The sequence below is a fragment of the Notamacropus eugenii genome, chromosome 4 (genome assembly GCF_028372415.1).
Source record: "Notamacropus eugenii isolate mMacEug1 chromosome 4, mMacEug1.pri_v2, whole genome shotgun sequence".
Taxonomy (NCBI): Eukaryota; Metazoa; Chordata; class Mammalia; order Diprotodontia; family Macropodidae; genus Notamacropus; species Notamacropus eugenii.
In genome coordinates, this window is record NC_092875.1 from 87,512,990 (window position 1) to 87,537,259 (window position 24,270).

General features: G+C 47.8%; 1 protein-coding gene across 2 annotated transcripts; it reads right to left on the reverse strand.

Moving 5' to 3' along the window:
* Positions 1 to 69: 69 nt before the first annotated feature.
* LRRC24 (leucine rich repeat containing 24) lies at positions 70 to 23,807 on the reverse strand. Of its 2 annotated transcripts, none has more exons than XM_072602771.1 (5): positions 23,516 to 23,807; positions 4,445 to 4,619; positions 3,840 to 4,118; positions 2,344 to 2,512; positions 70 to 1,047 (listed from the first exon to the last, which is right to left on the reverse strand). In XM_072602771.1, exons 2-5 carry the CDS (start codon positions 4,607 to 4,609, stop codon positions 89 to 91), a joined length of 1,572 nt encoding a protein of 523 aa, XP_072458872.1. In that variant the 5' UTR covers positions 4,610 to 4,619; positions 23,516 to 23,807; the 3' UTR covers positions 70 to 88. The 2 variants fall into 2 exon arrangements, with proteins under 2 accessions (XP_072458872.1, XP_072458871.1); XM_072602770.1 differs by lacking the exon at positions 23,516 to 23,807 and adding an exon at positions 8,447 to 23,444.
* Positions 23,808 to 24,270: the final 463 nt, after the last annotated feature.

Below are 24,270 nucleotides of genomic sequence, written 5' to 3' on the forward strand. Positions count from 1 at the left end.
CCCCGCCCCCTCCCTCAACCACAGCCCCGAGGGCCCGGGCAGCAGCCCTTGCCCCCTCGTGCCCGCCCAGCTCGGGGAGCCCCGGCCCTCAGCAGTGGATCTCATAGGCGATCTGTGGCTGGAACAAGAGGCCCTGGTCTTGCAGGGGCTCGGAGCTGGGGACCAGGCCCGGGCGGCCCGCGGGCGGCCCCTCCCCGGCCTCCTCGTAGGTGGGGAAGAGCGGCTTGTTTCGGTTGATGACGAACATCTCGTGGCCCCGCTCGTCCCGGTACTCCTCCAGCTGGGCGAAGGTGGTGGGCCCGTCCGAGTAGTCGTTGACGTACAGGACGCTCTCCTCCTGCTTGGCTTTTTTCCTCTTCCGGTGCTTTCTGCAGATCATGATGGTCAAGAGCAGGGCCGTGAGGGCCAGCAGGGAGATGCCGGCCGCTATGGCCGTCTGCGTGGCCGTGCCCAGGGCGTGGAAGTCCATGCTGCCCGCCTCGTACAGGGGCTCCCGGCTCACAGCTCCCGAGGCCGGGGCCGGGGGCCGGGGCGGCTGCTGCTGGGACAGGTTCACCAACAGGTGGAAGGGCACGCGGGTGCTGCCCCCTGGGTTGGTGGCCTCACACTCATACTTTCCAGCATGGGCCATGGTGATGTTGGTGAGGGAGAGCATCCCGCTCCCCGTGTCCGAGGCCAAGTGCTCCCCTAGACTGCCCTCGCTCAGCCCCGGGGCCCCCCCCACCAACCGCACGCTTGCTCTAGGCAGCCCCATTCGGGACTGTGCCACCTTCCTCCACGTGACCAGAGGCTGGGGGTAACCCGAGGCCTGGCAGGACACTCGCAAGTCGTCCCCAAGCCGGGCCGTCACCTCCAGCGGCTCCACGTGCACTGTGGGGGGAATGCAGATGAGGCTGTTGCCTGAGATGTCCAGGAGGCTCTGGTGGGCCAGGCGCGGGGGCTCGGAGCACACGATCTTCTTGTCCAGCGAGCTGAGGAGTCTCTGACCGCCTTCCTTGATCCAGGTCCCCAGCCAGTGCAGAGCACAGTCACAGCGCCAGGGGTTCTCTGAGGGGAAAGGAGGAAGGCGGTGAAGTTGACACCCCACACCCCCGGACGCACGTGGGGCCCTCCCCCTACTTCATATCCCGCCCCCCAAGCCTTTTCTGACTCAGCATCCCCCTCCTCCAAGACCAGTGTAAGCCTCTCCCCATTGACAAAAAGGTCAAAGCCAGGCTCCCCCTGGGCTCCTCCACCATCTTCGCATTTAACCCGGCCCGCCCTCACGCCCTCTGGGACTGCCCTCACTTTCCCCCCATCCTGCAATACTCTTCTTCCCTGCCCTAGGACGGCTTTAGACTCATCCTGGCTGCACACAACCCTCTCTGAAATTGTCCTCATCCTTCTCTGCCTTGCCTGAACCAGGACCCCCAGGGCTAGATGGCCTGATAGATAGTGGGATGAGGATCAGGTTTACTGTGGAGGCCCCAGATAAAAGCTGAGGTCCACAAACAGGCAAGCAGGGCAGTCTCCCTGGTCCATGAAAACGGAGTCTCACATTACTGGTGGGTCCAGCACCTCCACATAGGCCTTGATGGGAGGTAGGGGACTGGGCTGAGCAGTACTTGGAAATCCCAATGGCCTGTGACTGAGTCACTTAGCAAAGGAACAAATAGCACGAGAGAATTCAGTTTCTTATAAAAAGATAGAGTATTTATGAATTTGTTCTTTGGTGGTACACCAGGAACAGTTCTGCAGGCCCCTACTATCCTTTTAGTCCTCAGGGGTCATTTGGTGTCAGAGCTGTAATTTAAGTCCAATTAAGGTTGATGAATCTCAGTTTCCCTTTGGGGACTCAGCTCTGCCATCCCTCAACAAAAAAGTGTGGTACATTGGATCTAGTCTGAGAAGCTGGCCTCTTAGCTACCTGTTTAACCTTGGATGAGTCACAAGACCTCAGTTTTCTCATTGGTAAAATTGAGATATTATGCCAAAGGCTTAGCTTCTCCCTCTATAAAAAGAGGGGTCTGGGCTAGCTTATGGCTAAGACTCCTTCAGGCTCTAAATCTAATATTCTATAACTTGCAGTGACGTCCTTCCCAGAGCTGTTGGGAGAACTGTCCTCATTTTTCCCCTTCAATATAAACGTGCTGCAGAAGAGGGAGTTACTACCGTTAGCCAGTTCAGACTTGACTCCTTCATGTGTATGCGTATAATGTGACAGTCCAGGGAGTGAGTGTGTCCATTTTGTGACTTGTGACCTCTGTGCTAGGAATGGTAGCTGTGTGGGAGGAGGGACAGGGACGGTGGTTGGGCCCTACTTTCTTCTCTGCAGCTGTGCTCCTCCTGCCTTCAATATAGTACCTGTGAGACGCAGGACCTGCAGGCTGGCCAGAGGGACCAGGGCATCTTGGCTAATGGTGCTCAGCTGGTTCTTGCTGAGGTCAAGCAGAGCCAGGGAGGAGAGACCAGCCAGGGCCTGGTCTTCCAGCAGCTCAATACTGTTTTCCTGCAGATGCAGCTCCTGCAGTCTCTGAAATGGAGAAGAGAGGAAAGATCAGCTAGGAAAGCACCAGCTCCACATTGCTTCCCCCAGCTCCTTCCAAAGACTGCTTCAGGATCCCCTGCAGGCAGGGGGTTGGGAAAGAATTGGAGTTTTCCCTCTCTCACATCTGGGGACTGAGAAGGGCCTTTTTTGCTGCTCAGGACTGAGTGTGGCTCAAGTCAGCCAGTCTGGTCAACAGGAAGACTTGAACAGCAGCGTTTGCTGTCAGAGGACTGGCCAATATGACTGCCACTGCCACTGTGATCATTGTGGCTTTGAGTAAGTTCCTTAACCTCTCTAGGTTTCGGTTGCCTAATCTTTAAAGTGAGGAGGTTGGCCTAGAAGACCACAGAGGTGCCTGTGTGCACCTGAACATCAGTGCTTTCCTCCCATTACCCTCTGGTCTCCAGGGCTTCTTTTGCCAACCAAGTAAAAATCAACCTGCTTCTTGGTGCTTTCTTACAGCTCAGTAGATAAGACTGCAGACACAAAAGTTTGAATTAAAATCCTGCCTCAGACTGGTGATAGTAGCAAGGCATTTGACCTCAGCCTTATCTGTAGAACGGGATTAGTATTGTTACCTACCTCCCAGGGTTGTAATGAAAATCAAATGAAACCACACATAAAGAGTTATCCCAGTGCTAGCAAACAGATAAACATCCCCTCCACAAGTGTGGGGGCTTTTCTGGTTTTATATCCCCATTGCCTAGTGCCACCATGGCTGATGTGCCATCATCCCTCATCAGCGCGCTTGTTAGAGGGCATCCAAGTACTGCATGGCACCACCCTCTCTCCCAGCCTTCCCAAGCACTGCCCATCTCATCTGATGCCCTCTCCAGCCTCTTTCCTCCCTCGTCATCCCCTGTTGTGTTTCTACTCATTTTTTATCAGCTCAGCTCCAATACCACCTCCTCCATGGAGGCTTCCTGCGTGGCATGTCCCCAGTCAATAACAATTTTGCCCTTAGGCCTGCCTTTGTACTTTGCTTTGTGCCTCTCTGGCTCACTTTTCATGTCCTAATGTGTATTATACTTATCCGAGTCTTTCTTCCATAAGAGCAGAGATATGTCTTATTTTGACTTTGTATCTCCTCTCGGAATTTGTGGGCACTTAATAAAGACGTGTAGAAATGGACTGAGTTAAATTCCTCTGGCTCTGGTTGGAGCCCCCAGGCCCTCACCCTCACTCATGGCCATCTACTTCTAAGTTGGGCTGGGCATCTGCTGAGGCTGCTGTGCCCCCCTGCTGCCTTTTAGCTAGGCAGGGATAGATGAGTGGACGGGAGGGTCTGGCTGGAAAGCCACAGGATGCTCACCGTCAGATAGCAGAAGGTGAAGTCAAGGAGCCGTGTGATCTGGTTCCCTGCCAGGTAGAGCACTCGAAGGTGGTCCAGGCCCTTGAAGATGCTGCTGTTGAGCAGATGGATGTGGTTGCGATTGAGGGCTAACTCCAGTAGCTGCTGTTGGCCGAGGAAGGCGCCCGGTTCCAAGGCCCACAGGCTGTTGTTCTGCATGTAGAGATACTGCAGACCTGAGAGTGGGGCCAGGTCCGCCTGGTGAATCTGAGTAATGCTGTTATCCTGCAGGAACACTGTCTGGGGAGGACATACACACACCAGAGTTAAGTGGGGGATCCCTGCTCAGTCTGGAAATAGGGAAGGGTGACAGTCATTCCATGTGAGTCACCTCCCCCTCTGAGCCACAGGCTCCAGACCTCATCAGTAAGAAGAGGATAATTTCTGCATGATGTAGGTCACAGGACTATTGTGAAGAAAGTACTTTGTAAACCTTAAAAGTCCTATAGGAATGGGAATTTTTGTCATATACAGTTACTGTCTGCAGTATTGCTGAGCTGGGTCCCACTTATTCCCCAAAGATCTAGGGGCCCAGCCCAACCTTCCCTGAGGCTCCAATCCTGTACCTGGGTGATGGATGGAATCCCAGGTGGGATCTTCTGTAGGCTCAGCGATCCACACTCCACAGTCATGCTGTAGCAGCGACAGGCAGTGGGGCAGCCCTGGCCCCTGAGCAACAGGAGGCCCAGGACTGGGAGTAGGCTGCACAGCATGGACTCCCCCAAGGCCATCTTAGAGGAACTGCCAGAGAGAACAGAGAGGCTGTCCCCTCCCATCCCCTGGCCTGCCCTGGGGGCCAGCACCCTCACACCCCCAGGGTGCTAGCTCTGGTTCTTCCACCACCACCACCCCCCAGCCATTTTTCTTCACACACAGCCAAAACTGTCTTCCTCATCCTGAAATCTGGCCGTTTACTTGGCCTGAAAGCTTTTGGTGCCTTACTACTGCAAGCCAAGCATGCAGGGCTCTCCCCACTGTATGCCAGGCATGCAGACCCTTCCCCATAGGGTCTGCTGACTTGCTAGGCCTCTGCACAGTCTGCACTCTCTCACCCAGCAAACACACTGCACAACCTTATTGTAGCACCTTCAGCTCGCCATGGCTGGTTCTCTATCTGCTGACTCTAGCTTTTAAAGCCTGGCTCTGCCTCCTCCATGAAAGATGCACCTACTCCATTATGACCTTCCCCCTTGGAGCTCACATGCCTTTCCTCTTGCAGCTCTATAATGCACTTAGGGTGTAATAGTGTGTGGTAGGTGTCTGTATGTCCTTCCCCCACTCCCACCCCTCCCCCAACCTTAGCAGCAGGAGGTCAGGGTCTGTATCTTCTCTCATCATTCTGTTCATAGTAAATAATTAGCCAATGTTTATTGAGTAAATGTTGGCTTTCCCAAGTTAGATGGACACCAGTTCATCATCCCAGTTGCCCTAATCTAGGGATGAAGTCAGGAACAGCCTTGTTCAGGGTCAGGATTTCACACCCCAGAGCCTGAGTCGATGCCCACTAAGTCCTCAGACTAGCTGTGTGACCCGGGACAAGTCGTTTCTCATTTGCCTGTTTCCTCATCTGTAGCACATAGATAAGAATAACTCTCTTGTTGTGAAGATCAAATGAGATATAAATTGTAAAGCATCTAGCATAGGGCCTGGCACATAATAAGCACTAAACAAATGTGAGCTACTATCACTGTTATTATTACTGCACCCTGGGTTCCCAGGCTGGGCAGGGCCACTACTGAAGTGGAAGGTGGCAACAGGCTCTGCATGTGGGCGTTTTAACTGATCAGGCCAGAAGCTTCCCTGGCTCCAAGTCTCTCCTCAATCTTGTGTCCCATATACTCAGACATGGTAAGAGTTTGGCCATGAGACTGAGGCCAGAGTAGGCACTTAACCTGGAGTTGTGGCCTCCAAAGTGCCTGATTCGAGGGCCTTCACTGTCCACTCCAGCTTAGGCCACTGGTGGTCTGAGCAGAGGGCAGGGGGTGACAGCTGGAGGAGTGAATCTAGGACTGGAGGAGAGAGGATGGGGGTGGGGGAGAATCCTGGGCCCTTCCATACTCAACCCCTTTGCTTGCTGTGGAGTGCTGTGCTCTCAGTGCCCTAGGTGGTGGTAGATGGAGCATGAGCCTGGGGTCACGAATGTGAATTTGAGATCCAATCTATCCTCAGACCCTTCCTAGCTTTGTGACCCTGGGCAAGTCATTTAACTTCGGTTTTCACCCCTGTAAAATGGGCCTAATAACCCTTCTCAGAGTTATTATGAGTCTCAAATGAGATAATGTTTGTAAAGTGCTTAGCACAGTGCTGGGCACATAGTAGGTGCTTAATAAATGCTGGCTCCCTTTCCCCTTCTGCTTCTCTTCTCACCCCCAGCCCAGGACCATTTCCCCTTTGGCTGCAGACTGAACCCCACAAGTAGGGAGGTAGCCTCAGTGTCAGGAAATAAGGTAATGTTTGTAGATTCTCCTAGATAAAAGAGGTGTCAGAGCAGCTAGTACACGCTACAAAAGTAGAGACCTTTATCATCTGACAGGTGATTTGGTGCATGTTGGGTTGGCCATTCTGGATCTTGTTGCACTGGGATCCTTCAAGATCCCAACTGGAAATCAAGGGTCAGAGAGGCCTGGGGAATCAGGGCAGGTGGGACTGGGCTCCAGGGCTTTGGAGAAGTCTTCCTTCTCCCCTTAGTCAGGGTCAGGGTTGCTGTGATTCTGTCCCTGCCTCTAGCATTGTAGAGTCTAGATCTGCCCCCTCCTGTACTCTTCTTTAAAGGCAGGAATCTCTTCCCCAATCCCCATCCTTCTCTTCTAGAGGTCAGATAGCTGGTAGAGAAACAGATCATTTCCCTCGCTGCTGCAGGTACCTGTATCCGGTAATTGCTGGGGTGGCAAGGAGGGAGAACTGAGTAGCACGTGAGTAGAACTTGCCAGATTCCAGGCAGGAGGCCCCTTGCCACAGTGCCTGTATGTGGATGCTGCCTAAGCACCTGCTAGGAGACTAGCCCCTGTGTTGGGATGGCTTTCAAAAGAAAGCTTGGAGAAATAAGGGGTTAAGAAGGCAATGAGGCACCTCCCTGAGGGTCAGAAGTTGAGAGCTAAGATGATTTCTGGCTTCCTCTACTCACTCTGTGACTCGGGGCTAGTCCCAGCTCCCACTCCCATTTTTATAGTGTGTTTCTGACTCCGCCATATTTACAACCTGGGGGAGGCAGGGAGACAAGGGAGACAGAGACAGAGTGTGTGAGAGGGGGGAGAGAGAGAGACAGACAGAGAGAGACAGAGACAGAGAGAGAGAGACAGAGAGAGGAGAGTGATAATAATAATGACGCTAACATTCACATAACACCTACTCAGGGCTAGGCACTGTGCTAAGAGGTTTATAATTATTATCTCATTTGAGCCTCACAACAGCCCTGGGAAGTAGATACTATTATTATTTTCATTTTGCAAATGAGAAAACTGAGGCAGAGCTGAGTGTGGGGGACATACCCATGCTCACACAGCTGTCAAGCTTCTGAGGCTGGATTTGAATTCAGGTCTTCCTAACTCCAGGAACTTCCTAGCAACTCTTGGTACCACTTAGCAGCCTTACAACCTTGCTCCCCACCCCATTTACCTCTGGCACTAGAAGGATTGGCACACAGGATTGATAAGCCAATGGCCATGATCAGACGTAAACGGTGAAGAACGGGAGTGGTGCTGCAGGGTTGGAGAAGGACAAATCCTTGTCTACAAAAATCAGGGACTGGCATCGAGAGATAAAGATTGGGACTGAACCTGGATTTCACTGGTATAGGGAAGTTCCAGGTGAGGAAACTCCCTCCACTAATGCAGGTTCCTGACCTTTGTAGCTTAAAGAATTGTCTTGAACACTGAGGCTAAGGACTTGTGTAAGGTCACATAGCTAGTATATATAAGACCCTGAACCCAGGTCTTCTCAATCTGGAGGTGGGCTCTCTATTCAGGGTGCCATGTTGCCTGCCAAATGATATATACTAAATGTGTGTAGCCCAATTTTTAAAAAAGGGAATCAAATCAGTCTGCATACTCCAAGTCAATGAACTTGGCTTTGATTTGACAAAATTATAGAACATATTATTAAAGGAGTAGTTTAGTAAATATCTAGAAAAAGAAATGGTGACCACAGAGATCACGCACAGCTTTTTCTGGTCAGGCCAAATCAACATTCCTTCTTCTTTTTACAGAATGTCCCAAAATCCTTACTGCAGTTTCCACCTTAAAATGGCTTAGCCATTAATGGGTTATTAGGTTGCTTAGAGCAACACTGTAGATATTTGTCTATCTATCTGTTTTAAGGAAGAAAACTTCCTTTATTTATTCTAACGAAGAAATCACATTTCCCTTTGATTTAAGTGAAATCTACGCAAATTAGGAAACAAATTGGAGAAGAGGAAAAAATAAAATGCAGTTAAAGGATCATGGTTTCAGTGCTGGATGGGACCTTAAAGTTCATCTAGTCCAATGCCCTTGTTTTTATAAACAAGGAAATGGAGGGCTAGAGAGGTTAAGATCCCACAGGTAGTAAGTTTAGCAGAAGCAGAGTCTGACCCCAGGTCTTCTGACTCCAAGTCCAGAGGTCTTTCCGCAGCACCCTGCTGCTTCATTGGTCATCTTGCCTCCATCCACAGCACAGTATGTCTTCGACTTCTTCTGTGCCTAGTACATAGCACAATGTATGTCTTAGGTACTCAATAAATATTCCTTGAAGCAAATGACCCACTCACTGGATTATTTATAACAAATATTCAGTCTTGTTTCCCTAGACCAGGATGAGGTCTGACCATTCATTAGCTACGTGGCCTGTGTCATATCACCTGATATCTATGCAGCAGTCTGCAAAATGGGTTTACCTAGATTTTAGTTAAGAATTTCAAAGAATCACAGAATTGGGAGTTAGAAGGGAGCTTAGCAGCCATCTGGTCCAACTGCAGCCTGGAAGGAATCTTGACTATAATGGAGCCCAAGGAGGCCAAACCCTGACTTCTAGAGGCAGCTTGTTTCACTTTTGTCCAGTTCTAGTCCCTAGCAAGAGGTCCTTGACATCAAGTCTATATCTCTCACTTTGTAATTTCCACCCTTTGCTCTTAGTTCCCCCTTCTTAGTGATAGTCATTCAAATACTCAAAAGTAGTTCTCCTGTCTTCTCCTTCCCCCTTCCCTCCATCTTCCCTTTTCCAGGCTGGTCTTCCCATGACAAGGACTTGAGGCCCTTCCCCATCCTGGCTGCCCTCTTCTGCACATTCTCCAGCTTATCAGTGTCTTCCCTAAACCCCGGTGCCCACAAGAAAATACACCATTCCAGCTGCAGTCTTACCAGGGCAGAGGCCCCTGGGACCATCACCACCGTGTCCCTGTGGATCATGCCTCCTTCATGTGGCCCAACATACTGCTGACTCATTGCTTACCGCTGAGTTCCTCTGATCTTTTAAAGAACAACTCCCGCCACATTCCATCTTGTACTTACTAAGATGATTTGGGGTGGGGGTACCCCACCATGTAAGACTTTACATCAAGACTAAATTTTCCTTTTTGCAACTTTGATTTGGTACTCTGTTGTCCAGTGTATTAGTCAAGCTTTGTGTCATCCACAAATTTTGTGAGCATGCCATCTATCCCTTTATCCAAATTAGTGATTAAAAATGTTAAATGATGCCAAGCACAGATCCTTGGTGTGCTCCACAGCCACATCTGCCATGATGACATCGAATCATTCATGAGCCTAAGACTGATTATCCAACCTGTTCTGAAGCCATTCAATCATATGATTGGCTAAGTGTTCATCTCTCTTTTCCACAAAAATATTGAGATATTTTATCTAAAGCTTTGCTAAAAATCTAGATATCCAGAGCATTCCCCTCATCTCCTACTTTAGTAATCCTGTCAAAAAATGAAATGAGGTTAGTCCTGCATGACCCTGATTCCTGCCCAAGCTGCTTATTCCCTCTCCCTCTATGCCAGAGCCTTGTCAGGAAGTTAAATTACATGTGATTTGGGCCAAGGAGCTGCAGCTGTCCAATTAGGCTAAGCAGAGCCAGCTTGTTAGCAGGGAAGGGAGACCCTTCACCAACCTTCCAGCCTCCTCTTGACAATCTATTTTCTTTGTTATCTCAGGCCTCCCATCTACTTCTCTCTTATCCCCAGGCCTGGGCCCTAGAGCTTGCCATCCTAAAGTCTTGAATGACGGAGAAAGCCCCAAAGAATATATAAACTCGGCTCAAAAGTTCATGGAAAGGGATTTCCCTGTGTGTTGTTACTAGACTGAAACATCTTTAAGAAGGGGATTGGAAGCCACAGAAAAACTCCCAATGCATTGCACTAAACCAGAGTAGGTTTAAACCATGGGAAGATCTCAGACTAAAAAACAGGTAACATATCAAAGATGGAAAAAATCCTGAGCAGAGCAACTCAAATGCTTATGGTATAAGGAGTAGTTATTTGAGGATAGGTTCAAAGGATATGGCATCTACAGCCTGGAAATGGGATGGGATGGACCTCTGTAAAGTCTGGGTACAAACCAGGAGGAGGACACAGCAGGCTTTTTACCTGGTCTCTTGACTTTAGATCATCTGCCCCCCAAAGGTACCACCTTTTCCTCAGTGTATGATAATCAAATGACTTCTGACCTGGGACCTGGGCCTAGGCTGCTACTGCTGCTGGGAAGGCTTCGACAATCTCACTCTAAAGTCTGGTAGTTAGGAAATTCTTCTCCAGATTGAATCCCGGAGGCTTAAAATGGCTAGAGGCAGATTCTCTTCCCCTGCTACCTGCCACTTCTCACTTCCTTATCCCCATTCACACTATCCCCATGCTTCCCTTTTTCCTATCTTGATCTGGCCAATCCTTCTCTTTTGTCCAATGTAACCCTGTTCTCTTGTTAATAATCTGCTGTTTATACCAGACCTTTAACCTATCCCATGTATCCATCTGTATCCATCCGTGGACACCCTTTTCAGTACTGGATTCACTTTCTCTGCGCCCTCAGACACCACGGACCAGAGGAGCCACCATGCTCCCAGATCCTCACTGCCACCTTGCTCCCCTGCCCGTACCACCATTATTCAATCACCTTTCCTCTCACCCTACCTAGATTTAGGTAGCAGTTGTCTACTGGCTTGTGGGCCATCCTCTCTCCTATCTCAAGGCATTCAGTCCCTGGTTCACACTTCTCTCCACTGCCACCCAAGGACATCAGCATACATTTATATCCCCTCTGGGACTCCTGCTTCAGTTACCATCCACCTCAGCTGCCACAGTCATCTGCACGTCAGTTGACCTCTGCCATATACAGGGGTGTTCCACCTCCACGATCCAGAACTCTGAAGTCCCTCCTTCCAAAACTCTTCCTCACAAACCAAACAAACCAAGAACAAAACCTGTCTCATCTAATCTCCGTGGGCCCCTTATTCCACACTGTAATCTTTTTTCTCTTCCCTTACTGACACTTTAGCTCATTCCCCATGGCACCTGTTCCAAATCTTCTTTTCTCTACTCAATCAGTTAACCAACAAGAATTCATTACATGCCTCTTCTGGACCAGGCACTGTGCTCGGCCCTAAGGATACAAAAGCAAAAAAAATGACATAATCCCTGATCTCAGTGAGTTTACCTTCTTCTACCAGGGAGACACTGTCACTTAGGTGAATACAAAATGTAGACAAGATAATACATGTCTATGTTTGTACAAATGAGATACAATATGTACAAGATGAGGTTTTTGGGGGGACACTAAGTAGCTTGGGGATCAAGATGCAGAAAGTGGGTCTGAAGTTGAGTTTGAAGGAAGTGGTGGCTTCTAAGAACTGATGGTGAGGAGGAGTATACAAGTATGGAGAGGAGAGATGGAGGAGTCTATATGCAGAGCAGCAAGAGAGATAGTTTGGCTGAACCACAGAGTGCAGAGATGGAAGGAATGTAGAATAAAGTTGGGAAGTTACATTCCAGCCAGTTGCACCACCTTCTCAATTTTCCATTTCAACATCTCATATTTTCTCAGTGTAAATCCTTTGGCTTGGCATGATCCATGGACAGAAGAGGCGTTAAGCATTATATCTCAAAAAAATACTGAGACCATCAGTATATTTCTACTCCTCAAATCCCCTCAGCATTGCCCTTTATTCTTTCCTTCTTTGTCCCAGTCTTGGAGGAAAAGATAGCCAGCCATTTTTTTTTCAAGCCCCAAAAGGAATGATTCTATCCCCCCATCCCATCTTCTTGAAGAGCTTGCTCTTTGATTATCCTCTTTCTCTAATTCTCAACCTTTCTTTATCTCTGCCTCTTCCTTGCTGCCTGCAAAATACTATGCCATCCATAATCAAACCTTGACCTTCTCATTCCTTCAAACCATCATCCTAGATTTCTCCTCCCTTTCATAGCCAAACTCCTAGAAAAAGTGTATCCTTGTTGCTTCTAGTTCCTCACCTCCAACTCAGTTCTCAGTCCCTTTCAATTTCTGCTCTTTTTTAGGTTACTATGGATCTCTTACTAAACTCAATGCCTTTTTTTTTTTTTTTTAAATCAGTCTTTATCCTTCTTGACTCCTCTACAACCTTTGACACTTGACATCCCTCTCCTTCTGGATCCCTTTTTCCAATTTAATTTAACAAAACATTTATTAAATGCCTTATTACGTGGTAGTCACTTTGCTAGGTTCTGGGTGTACAAAGGCAAAACAAAACAGTTCCTGCACTCGAGGAGTTCATATTTTATTGGTTTCTCCTCCCTGGGTTTTCATGGCATAGACCTCCCTGAGGGCTGCTCGGTTTCAAAGCCAAACAGTTTGGCTTTGAAACCATTCACAACCTGGCTCCCAAACTACCTTTCTGGTCTTGTTATGCATTTATCCCGTCTGAACTTTGTGATCCAGACTTACACATGACAGACACCGTCTCCTGCCTCTGGGCCTCCCTGTAGGCTGCGCCCATCCCTGGTATTCACTCTTACCTCCCCTTTGACGCTCACCTCCAATGCTACCTTCTATATGAAGCCCTGATGGTATGCCTACCATCCAGATGTAACCAACCCATGACTGCTGTGGAGCAAAGAGGAAGGAGCTGAGTCCTCCCAGTCTAACACCTATCTCCTCCCACTGGACTTCTACGGTCCACCCCATCTACTTTGGGCAGAGGGCCTGGGGGGTAGGGGTGCGGAGGGAGCATGCTGGGTAGGGCAATAAGCTCGTTTTAGCTGAGGGGCAAAAAGAAAAAGTCCTCCTAGTCCATTATCTGCTGGCTTACGGAAGGATAAAAAGTCACTGATGACATCCTCACAGCCTGGAGCCCCTGCCAGACTGGCGGGCAGAAATTCATTGTATCTTCCTGCCAGCCACTGACTTTTCACCATTTTCACTGTCTCCATTTTCTTTTCGAGTGGATGAATACCCGCGGACACACAATGCACGTGGATAACGGTTGTTTTTAAAGTGAGGGAAAAGCATTTTCACAGAAACCAAGTAGGGATTATAATAGAGAAGAAATAGGAATTTAAGAGTAAAATTCCCGCCATTTGCCGGTAGAGAGAAAACAGAAAGGAAGGGTATGTCACCAGCATGATCAGCCTCGGGGCTGCGGGGATGGGGTGGCAGGGGCAGGTAAGCTGGGGGGCGGGGTGGGGGTGGGGTAAGAACCTAGCCCTGCTTTTTCTGCACGGTTCCTACGTCCTCTGGCTTCTCTCTTCCCTGACCCTCCCAAAGATCTCCGCTCCAGTCCTCGTCTTTTTTTTTTTTTTTAACGTTTGTTCTCTTGAACTTTTTTTTTAATTTTTCATTTTCTTAGATTAATTAATTTTTCGTTTTCAGCATTCACTTTTATAAGATTCTGAGTTCTACATTTTCTCCCTCCCCCAAAACGGCAATATTAAACATATCTCCACATTAGTCTGTTGTGAAAGAAGAATCAGAACCAAAGGGAAACGCCACGGGAAAGAAAAACACACACACAAATTGTATGCTTTGATCTGCGTTCAGACTCCAGCCAGCCGTCCTGTCTTGAGTGTCTTGCTTTTCAAAACTCCCCTACGGAACCGGAGTCTGATCAGGGACTGTGACAGGTCCCTTTCTTATCCTCATCGCAGGCACCACTGGCATTCGTAGCCTGGGTGTCATTTCCATCACCCCCATAGCCAGTCTCTTGGCCAGTCTTGTCAGTTCTGTCTCCGCATGATCCCTCTCTTCCCTCCCACCACTACCGAAGTGCAGGCTCTAATCGCCTCCTGCCTCCTCATTCCCTAATTCCACTCTCTGCTCCAGCATATCTTCTAGGCAACTTGCAAACTGACAGACCTAAAGCACAGGTCTGGTCACATCACTCTCCTTTCCAAGAGCTATCAGTGGCTCCCCGTTGCTTCTGGTTGAAATAGAAGCTCCTCTGTTCGTAACGTAAAGCCTTGCAAAAATCTTACTCCAAAACACTTTTGAGGAGGGACAGGGTCAAAGGAGAGAAGATAATAAACAGAGAGTGGGATAGGATGGAGGGAAATATAGTCTTTTCACAACATGACCATTAGGGAAGTGTTTTACGTGACTACACATGTATAACCTCTATCAAACTGCTTGCCTTCTCAGTGAGGGGGCATAGGGAGGGAGGAAGGAAGAGAATTTGGAACTCAATGTTTTAAAAATGAATGTTAAAAATTGTGTTTACAAGCTGTCTTGGGGTGGGGGAGGGGAGCATTGGGGAGAAATTTGGAACTCAAAATCTTGTGGAAGTGAATGTTGAAAACTAAAAATTTATTAATTAATAATAAAAAAAAATCTGACTCCAACCTATTTTTCTAGACTCACATTACATCTCTCCCAGTCATACACTAGGCAGCTATTAGCCAGTAGTCCATTTCCTATGTCTGCTCCTTCTCACAAACCATCCCTGAGGCCTGGCACACCCTTTTCTTTGCCTTCCCTTCAAGATTCTGATCAAGTGTTATTTTCTGTAAGAAGACTTGCCTGATTCCCCTAGTTATTTATACTTCTCCTCCCAAAATGACTGTATTTTATACATATATAGTATTTACTTCTCTGTGTACATGTCATAATTCTCCAATTAAGTATTATAAAATCAAGTTTAATGGGGATGAATGTCAAGTACCACAACTAGCTGCACAAATACAGGATGTATGACCATATAAGAGTTCCTGTGAATAGGATCTGAGAGTTTTAGTGGGCCACAAGATCAATGAATCAACAGTGTGACATGGCAGCTAAAAAAGGTGAAGCACATGGTGTCCAGAATAAAAGAACATGGGGGACCATCTCTAGGGGACTGTGTTCCCTTCACTAAGTTAAGTGTCACTTTCTAGGAAGGACATGGATGAACTGGAGCATCTCTATGGGCAGGCAGCTAGAATGGGAGCAAGCTGAAGACCTTCTCTGAGGATCAGTTGAAGGATGTGGACATGTTCAGATTGAAAGGGTTGGGCTCTCCCGTGGTAGATTCATTCTGTTCTGCCCCTGAGGGCAGAGTTGGGAGCTGGGTGATTGGCAAAGGCAGATATCAGTTCCATTTAAGAGCAAAACTTTCTAACAACGAAGAGCTGTCCAGAAATGGAATGGGTGGATTCCCAAAGTTGTGGGCAGAGTCTAGTGGAGAGAGATGCTGGACTTCAAAGCTGGAAGACCTGAATTCAAATGCCACCTCAGACACTGACATTCACAAGATGTAACTTCTAAGAGCCTCAGTTTCTTCATCTGTAGTGTGAGGGTAACAGTAAAATCCACCTCTAAATGGACTAAATGAAATCATACACACACATACATATGTGTGCATATGTACATGCATGTCATATACAAAAATCACTTGCAGAACTTGAAACATCTGTAAAGGTGAACTAATATTATCATTATCACCAGAGGGCTTTGGGTGGAGCCTGGATTTGGGGTCAAAGATGTTCCAGGTGATATGAACCAGAAACACTATCACATACAAAAGGGGCCACTGTGCCTCAAAGTCCAAGCTGTGCTTTGATGGCTCCTCCAATTGTGGACTGAGAGACTGATAGTACTGAGGCAGCTGCTGGCACGGGAGGTGGAGAGAGCTCTGACCCTGAAGTCAGGAATACTTGAGTTCAAATCCAGCTCTGAACACTCGCTATGTGATCCTGGACTGGTCACTTAGCCTCAGTTTCCTCAACTGTAAAATGGAGATAATAACAGCACCTGCCTCTCAGGGCTGTTGTGAGGGACCAATAAGATAGTATCTGTAAAGTGTCGCACAGTGCCTGGCACACATAGTAGGTGCATAGTGAATGCTTGCTCCCATCCTTCCAACCAATTCTTTTAACCTTCCCCAGATAAAGGACCAAGGGAAGAAAATGCTCTCTGATTTTGAGGAGCTTTTAGGGAAGGAAATGTCCTCAGGAATATTGCTGTTCTCTAAAGCTAATTTTTCAGAGCAGATCATCCCTAACAGCAGCCAGCACTGTGGAAAGCCAGGCCAGAGTTGCTGAAAGACCCTGTTTCAGAAACGGAACTGGGGAGCATGAGTGGGATTATGCAGTTGTGGCTGTCATTTGTTCTTCCTTCTCCAAAAGGACCAATGACATTTGGAGGGTGATGCCCCCACTAGCAAGTGAATTGGATTTAAGTGAGGCAGACTCAGCCAGGGTCATCGGAGTCCAGTGGCAAGACATAGGTCAGGATGCTTGGCTATGGCCCTGGATGCAGTAGGAGACCTTGGCCTTTTTAAGCTAAGGTCTTTTCCAGGTCTCAGTTTATCTGAGGCAACGCCCAATCAGTGATTAAAGGCTAGGTAAGAACTGAGGCAAAAGACAGGCTAGTTTGACTTCCCAAAAGGATCAGTCTGGAAAGGGGAGGCCCTCAGAGCTTCTGGCCAGAATAGAAACAATTTGATTTTGGAGTGAGGGCAGTCAGGAAGAACAAAGGTCTGTGGTTGGAAGGCACTGAGGTAATAATAAGCCAGGGCTGTTCTGGGGCCAGCTCCTACAGGCTCCTGATGGTTACATTTTCAGTAGTAGCGCTTAGACTTCAGAAATCGATAAGGTCTACAGATCAGGGCTTGATTTATTGCTCTGTCCAGACTTAAGTGATGGAGAAAATGCTAATAATGCAGATTGAACTTAAAAATGTGTCCTGTAAAAAAAACCAAACTCCTATTTTTTTTAACTGGTTGTTAAACATTTACCAGTATATCCTGATAATAGCTGAAGTTTCTATTGTGCTTTAAGGTTTGCAAAGCACTTTACATATATCTCAGCTGATTCTCATAACAACTATGTTGTGGTAGATGCTATTATCTGCATTTTACAAATACGGAAATTGGAACTGACAGTCATATAGCTAGTAAGTGTCTGAGGAAGGATCTGAACTCAAATCTTTCTGCCTCCAAGTCATCTACTGGGTTATCGAGATTCAAGTGTGACAAAATTGCATAGAAGGGTACTGAACCTTTCCTATAACCCACTGTTAGGCTCAGTCTCATCCTCTATAGTGTAAAAGGACCTGGGCTACCTGTCTTCTCTTGGGGTGTCCTGGTCTAGGCACTGCCCCACCTTTTCCCTCTTTTAAGTAGGAGAGTACATGAACCCAACTTGATGCACCAGGTCTATCTCTCTCCCAAGACTGCTACCAGGACAGGTTGGTTGGGACTGAAGTCACTGCCTCCTCTCCTGCTGAGGTCCCTGTTGAGTTGGCAGCTGGTGAAGTCTCTAACAGTTCTAGCCTTATCTCTTACAGGGGAGACTAAAGAGCAGCACGAGGCCCCAACAAGGCACATTCATGATTATCTTTCTGATGGGCTATTGCTACCATGGCAACCCAGCTGCCCTCAACTCTCAAAATCCCCTCTGCTCCCCTGGGCAATAGCTAACCCACAAGGGAGTGTGATATGTATATGTGTAAGCACACATGTGTATGTGTGTGTGTGCATGTGTCTGATGAGGTAGTTCCTCAAAACCTCCCCAGGCTAGAGTTTTTGGCCACAGAGTTCTTGAACTCCAGACATACTCCTTCTTCCATACTTTGTCTTTTCTGCCTGCTTTTCTTCCTGTCTCGTTGGTTCCTACAAGGGAGGATTCAGGGACACAGTTTTCCAGTCCTTCCTTTAATGGCTGAGTGCATCACGCACAGAGGTTTGTTCCTACTCCCCAGATTTTTCATTTTTTTTTTGTCTGGCTTAATACCAAGTAAAAGTGCACTTCTGTAAATGCACAGTAGAACAGGAGATGGTGCAGGAAACTGAGAATCTCTTGTGTACAATTTGCTTTTCTTTGTAAGTTTACAATAAATTCAACATGAAACTTTCAAAGCTCTCTTGCTTGTCTGTGATTCTTTCTGGTCTTTCTTCTGTTCTTTTCTGTACATTCTTGAAAAAAGGCCAATAGGTTTTCACAGGTCCTTGTTAAGAGTTTCTGACTTTATCCACATAACCCAAGACAACCGCTCCTGTCTCTTCACTCTAACAATTTGGGTCTCCTCTAGAAGAAGCCCTCCATAGTTGGTTTCCATGGCAGGACTTACTTTGGGGAGCTGATCTCGGGGCTTTGGCCCCTTCTCTTTCTGTCAGATAGCCCCAAGATCAGCTCCCCAAAACTCAAGGAAAAGGCAAAGTCGGCAGTGGGGGAAGCCAAGAACCGGAGGCAGCTGCCCCATGAAGGGAAGGTCTTTAGGCCCTGCTTGGCCTCCATGAGCTATGAAGGGAGTGGGAACCCAGTGCATTTGGTAAAGGAAGCATCCCCATGCTTTGGGACCAGGTGGCAGCAGGGCTTCTATTTCCTTCCTACTACCCATGGCTTGGCCTGTTGCCTGTATTCCTGAGGGTGGAAGAGCTCTCCTGGGGCAGGGTCCCTGTCCTGAAGAGGATGTAACTGATTCCATTTTGTTTTGTAGTCAACATTTTCCTGTCAAACTGCAGAACCAGCTACAGCACTTGGTTTCCTTCACTGTCCTCTTTACTAACCTAATTGCTACAAAAGGAAGATGTCAACAGTCCAGGAGTATTCCCCTCCCGTACCCTGCATGACAGGTGATGTATAGTTAGTTCTTTTTTAATTTAGCGCAACTAGCTCTGCTAATAACGACATGTCCCTTCTCCATCTCACTTTTTTTTAATAACCTGGTATAAGCAGCCATCTTTTTTGCTTTGTCACATGTAACATACAAACATTACTAGCTGAATTGTGAATGACACCCATTTTTATCAACTGCTGGTAGAATGTGTCACACTCTTGAGTGAGTAAACTGAAGTAAAACCTGTCTCTGGCTCATCCTGGCTTATTGGCAGTGGCTAGTCAATGAATTCATGCAAAATGTTTTCCTACAAATAGATCATAAACACTTTCTATTTCTTCATTAAAAAAAACCCTGTGTTCCGTATTTAAATGTATTGTAAGTAAAAACTTGCTGTAAAATAAAACTCTACCAGCCTTTAACATAGGTTAGGGTCAGTTAGAGGCAGCTCAATGGCTTAGTGGATACAGCATTAGGCCTCGAGTCAAGAAGATCTGAATTCAAATTCAGTGTCAGACAGTTGTTAAGTTTATAATCCTGGGCAAGTCATTTAACCTTTGTTTGCCTTTAATGCACTGGAGAAGAAGATGGCAAACCATTGCAGTATTTTTGTCAAGAAAACCCCATGAACAGTATGGTCCACAGGGTCATGAAGAGTTGGACACAACTGGCTAACAACATGGGCTGGTGAGGGTTCTTGGAACTTTAGAGACTATGGTTTGCATGATTACACATGTATAACCTATATTGAACTGCTTGCTTTCTCAATGTGGGGGAGGGAGGGAGAGAATTTGGAACTCAAAGTTTTAAAATAAGTGTTAAAAGTTGTTTTTACATGTAACTGAGGAAAATAAAAATAAAATGCTAAAAGGGAAAAAAGGGAACTTTAGAGAATCTCCAGAAAAGCCCAGAAAAATTTTTATGGTGAATGCTATTTAAACACAGAGATAGCCCCAGAAGTAGTTAACTAATAAAAATTAGTAAAAAGGGAACAAAAAGGGTGTAAACAGTAGGTAGGTATTTGTTATTTCTTTAAATCTTGCTCTAAATTGCATATCACTTTGTAGGAATTAGAGAGTACTTATTACATTAAACAGTTTCACTAGTTTCATTTCTTAATAGAAAAAAATCAGTCTTGAGTGGAAACATGTATTATACTGAGATACCCTATTGGGAAACTTATCTGGCTTCCCTCTTCCTCTCCCCCCACCCCTTCCATGGCAGCTACTCAAACTCCAGGAATAGAACCTTGGAGACTTAGGGACCATGAAGGAAAATAGCATAGGAGAAAAGGTTTGGGTGCCTGAAAAGTTTGGTGAGATTTGGCAAGTTGTAGGAGGGTAGGCAGCTCTCATAGTGGGCTCTCAGCCCAGAGGGTCTGGAAAAGAAAGAGCAGAGATGGAGCACTGTCCAGGTAAAGGTGTGTACATTCCAGCCTGGGGTATGATCTGCAGGCATGTGCAATCTCACAAGGATGATGATCACCTGGTGCTCTCTTCTGAGCACAGTATTACTCATGTAAAAGGAGACAGCTGACATGTACAGATAAATACAACAAACTACCTGCGGGTGAATTGCTTTCACAGACCTAATATTCTCTCACATGAGGAGGGGTCCAATAATATCTGGCCATTCATCAGATCCTGGTTCTCTCCTGGAGGAACTGGTGTGGAGCTGCATCAAAGCACTGGGTCCTCCTTTATCACATGGTTTCGGGCTTTTAGGTTAAAGCAGCAGAACAATTTTGTGTGGTTCTGATCTATTACTCATCAGAAAGCACCTCACAGCTCAGTGCACTTCAGGAGAAGAGAGTGGGTGAGGATTGAAGGAGCAGGAGATGAATTGAGGCAGAGCTGCTGACCATTAGCACCCTGCAGACAGAATGACTTTCCAAGGGTGAGCTAGGCAAGGTTATGGGGAACAGACACATTCTGCAGCCTGGGTTTCTGTCTTCTTTACTAATATTCTCTTCTCTGACAGACAGGCAGCTTCATGCACTCTTCCAAAGAGGTCACTCCTTCCACAACAAGAAGCCCAACAAAGAAGCCCAAGAAGTACAGTGGCTAGGTCAAAACCCTTTTGGGTTTTGTCAGATGTCAGTCTCTGGGGCTGTCATTCTAACTTCTTTCCCTAGCAGGGAATTCACTGATCCTTACTTCCAAGACTGTAAGCTCAGATACAGTCAGCAGTCTCATAATGTCATCTGCTTTGCCAACATTATTTCTGCACAAGGGACCTTTCTGGCTAGATCAGAAGGTCCAGCACTGCCTTGGAGCTATGAACCACACAACATAATGAGAAAAAAATACATTGCATAAGCAAACCTGCAGGGCTCAGGGCTAAGGTTCCTGCCTCATGATGCATCTGCTGACCACTCTGGAGCTCCAGATTGCATTTTATGGTGTCCCAAAGAATTTGAGCATTTTAACACTGTCTTGTTGATTATGGCACCGAGTATACTGATCCTATCCCACCAACAGGATTGTTGGCTGGTTGAGGGCAGGGACTGTCTTATTCTGCCTTTCCAGGATAGTTATGGTTTCCAGCATAGGTGGTTTATATGATCAGAAATACTGGAAGCACCCAGTGCAGTCCTCCTGATTCCTGCTATAAAGGAATTTCTGGCTGAGGTCTCCACCTGACTGACACCATTGACCATATCTCTTCTTTCCTGGCTTCCTGAGAGAGTCTCCTTTTCTCCAACTTCAAATACATCACACAAACCATTGTAACTCTCACTGAGCTGTCCTAGACTCTTCTTCTTGACCTTCCAAACTCTTTCCCAGATCCCCTAAAAACACTATTCCTCAGAACTCCATAGATCATAGTCTGAGCAGAAGAAGGAGGCAGTATGCACCATAGAGAAGCAGCTGGGTTCTAGTTTCACTTGCTATGGGTATGTATTCACTGTATATAGGCAGGTAGGTCACTTCTCTCTGGGTCTCAGTTTCCCTATGATGGGATTGGCATAAATCCTTCCAGCTCTAAAATAAATACTAGGTTGCTAAATAAAATGCAATTCTTGGCCAGCTTTGGAAGGCCTTGGAAAAGAAAGGCTATACACCTGGGTTGCCCTTGATCTGAATATTGGCCTTCAAATTCACCCACACGCCCCTGGATTGGAGCTTCCAAAGACACAGCAAATACCCATTTACTGAAGAACTCAGGGGAACAGGTGAGGATACAATACAGTGCCTGAAAGCTGTCTGGCTGACAACCTGCTTGGCAGGAGGCTATTTGCCTAGCACTAGCCATTCCTGTAAATCCAGGCTATTTCACTTATATGTCCTGGTTGAGCCTTAGCATCTGAAGGAAAACAGCCTGTGGCACTCTGACTCCTCCTACCTTTTCTGAACCAACCATATTTAATTAGTTCCTTGAAGTCACTAGAACCTTGGGGGGTAATTTACTATCCTTTCTCCAGAAACATCTTCAGTCCCAGTCCCTTTGTTTGCTAGCCTAGGATATTTGGCATATCTAAACTTCTGGACAGCCCCACAGTGGAATATAGGGAAGAGACTTATTTTATTTGGCTCCTGAGGCCAGAACCAAACACAATATAAATTGCAAAGAGGAAAATTAGGCTTGGTATAATGAAAACCCAGCAATAAGAGCTATCCAAAAGTGGGCTGTGTTGCCTGAGGATGTAGTGGGGTCCCCTTCATTGGAAGTATTCAAGCAAAGGTTAAATGACCACTTATTGGCTATGATGTAAAGGGAATTCTTGTTTAAGTACAAGTTGGAATAAATGACCTCTGGGATCCTTCCAACTGTTAGATTCTAAAGGAGACACAAAAGGGGCCACTGGCCAACAGCCCCACCTTTCTTAGTCACTTGGACACAAAATCCTGGGCATATGTATAGTAGCAGCCCATCAGGACACCTAATGGATTCCTGAGATAATCCCAGGGGATCAAAGCCAGCTCTGCCTGACCATCCTACAGGGTTGGGAGGATGAAGAAGCCACTGAAGACTGGGCACTGAAGCCTGCTGTTACTGACTTCATTCATTCACTCACTCATTCATTCAACATTTCTGAAGAACCTACTATGTGTCATCCACTGTGCTAGGAAGGGCTGCTGGCGCCCAGATTACAAGCATAGTCTCTTCTCCAAGGGGCTTGAAGGGGGCAACCAGGAGGTGGCTTTGCCTGAGTGACTTCCTGCCCCTGATTCTTGTGCCAGGGGCAGCCACCCCCTCTTACCTACATTTAGGTTCAGCTAGGGAAAAGCTGCCCAAAGTATAAAGGTTGAGTGGGGGCACAATAGCTAGGAGAGAAATCCGAGATTGATGGCTGCCCCGGAGACCAGGGTCAGATTATCAGGAGCAGGGGGAGGGTACTCAGAGGACAAGTGTTTAGATCAGAGGTGACAGCCAGGGGCGGGGAGTTGTGGAACATAGTGGGTTGGGAAATTGGGCAGGTGCCCAGGGAACCGGGGCCAGGCAAGGGGAGCTTGAGTCGTTCTCAGAAGTGGGAGTGTGAGAATCCCAGACTGCCGGCAGACTGACCTTGGGCTGGTGTTCCTGGGCGCTGCCCTGGAGCCTACCGGTCCTCGCAGGTGGGGGGCGGGGACTGAGGAATGCTGACACCCGTCCCTCCCAAGCTCACCCTTGGGATGCCCCGCCTTCCCCTCCCTAGAGCCCTCCCGACCCCCGGCTCCTCACCTGACGGGTCCCCAGGCGAGCGGCTCCCGCCATGGCCCCGCGGCACCTAGGCCCGGGCGGGCGGGATGGGCAGAACCGGACTAGACAGGACTGGACGGGACAGAAGAGGGAGGACGCGGGCTCGGCAGACCAAACGCAGACTGGTCCAGGGGGAGCGGGTCGGGCCACGAGCCCAAAGGCCCGAGCCGTTGCGCGTGTCTGCGCGTGTCGTGCGTGTGAATTGCTACAGAGGGGAGGGCGCCCGACGTTCCGAGCGCGTGCGGTTAGATGGAGGCCAGCGCGCCTTTCCAGCCTCGACCACCCCTCCCCCTTTCCTTATCTTCGCCCCAAGCTCCCCCTTCCCCCACCTCTGGTCCAGTCTTTTCAAGACTTGAGCCCCCCGTGGGCCGCATCATGGGTTCTCCAGGCCAATCGCAAGCCCGCCTCGTGATGTCAGGGCCACGGGGGCGGGGGTGGAGGCCCTCTTTCTTTAACTCTTCCCATGCTCCGTTGGGGTGAGGGGACTCACTAGAGGCGATCCGGATCTGTCTGCCTTTTCCCTCTCCCCACTAGGGAGCCTGCTTCCAGGCATGTGACTAGGGTGCCCAGACAGATCCTGGGGAAGTGGGGAGGAACGCGAAAGGAGGTTTTCCATGTGTGAGGAGTCTTTGAGGAGGAGAACTATCTCTCATGGACACATCTGAGAGGGTTAGGATGGCCACAGCTACAGCTTCTCCAAACAGATCACTCAGTAAACTGTAAATTCCTTTAGAAAC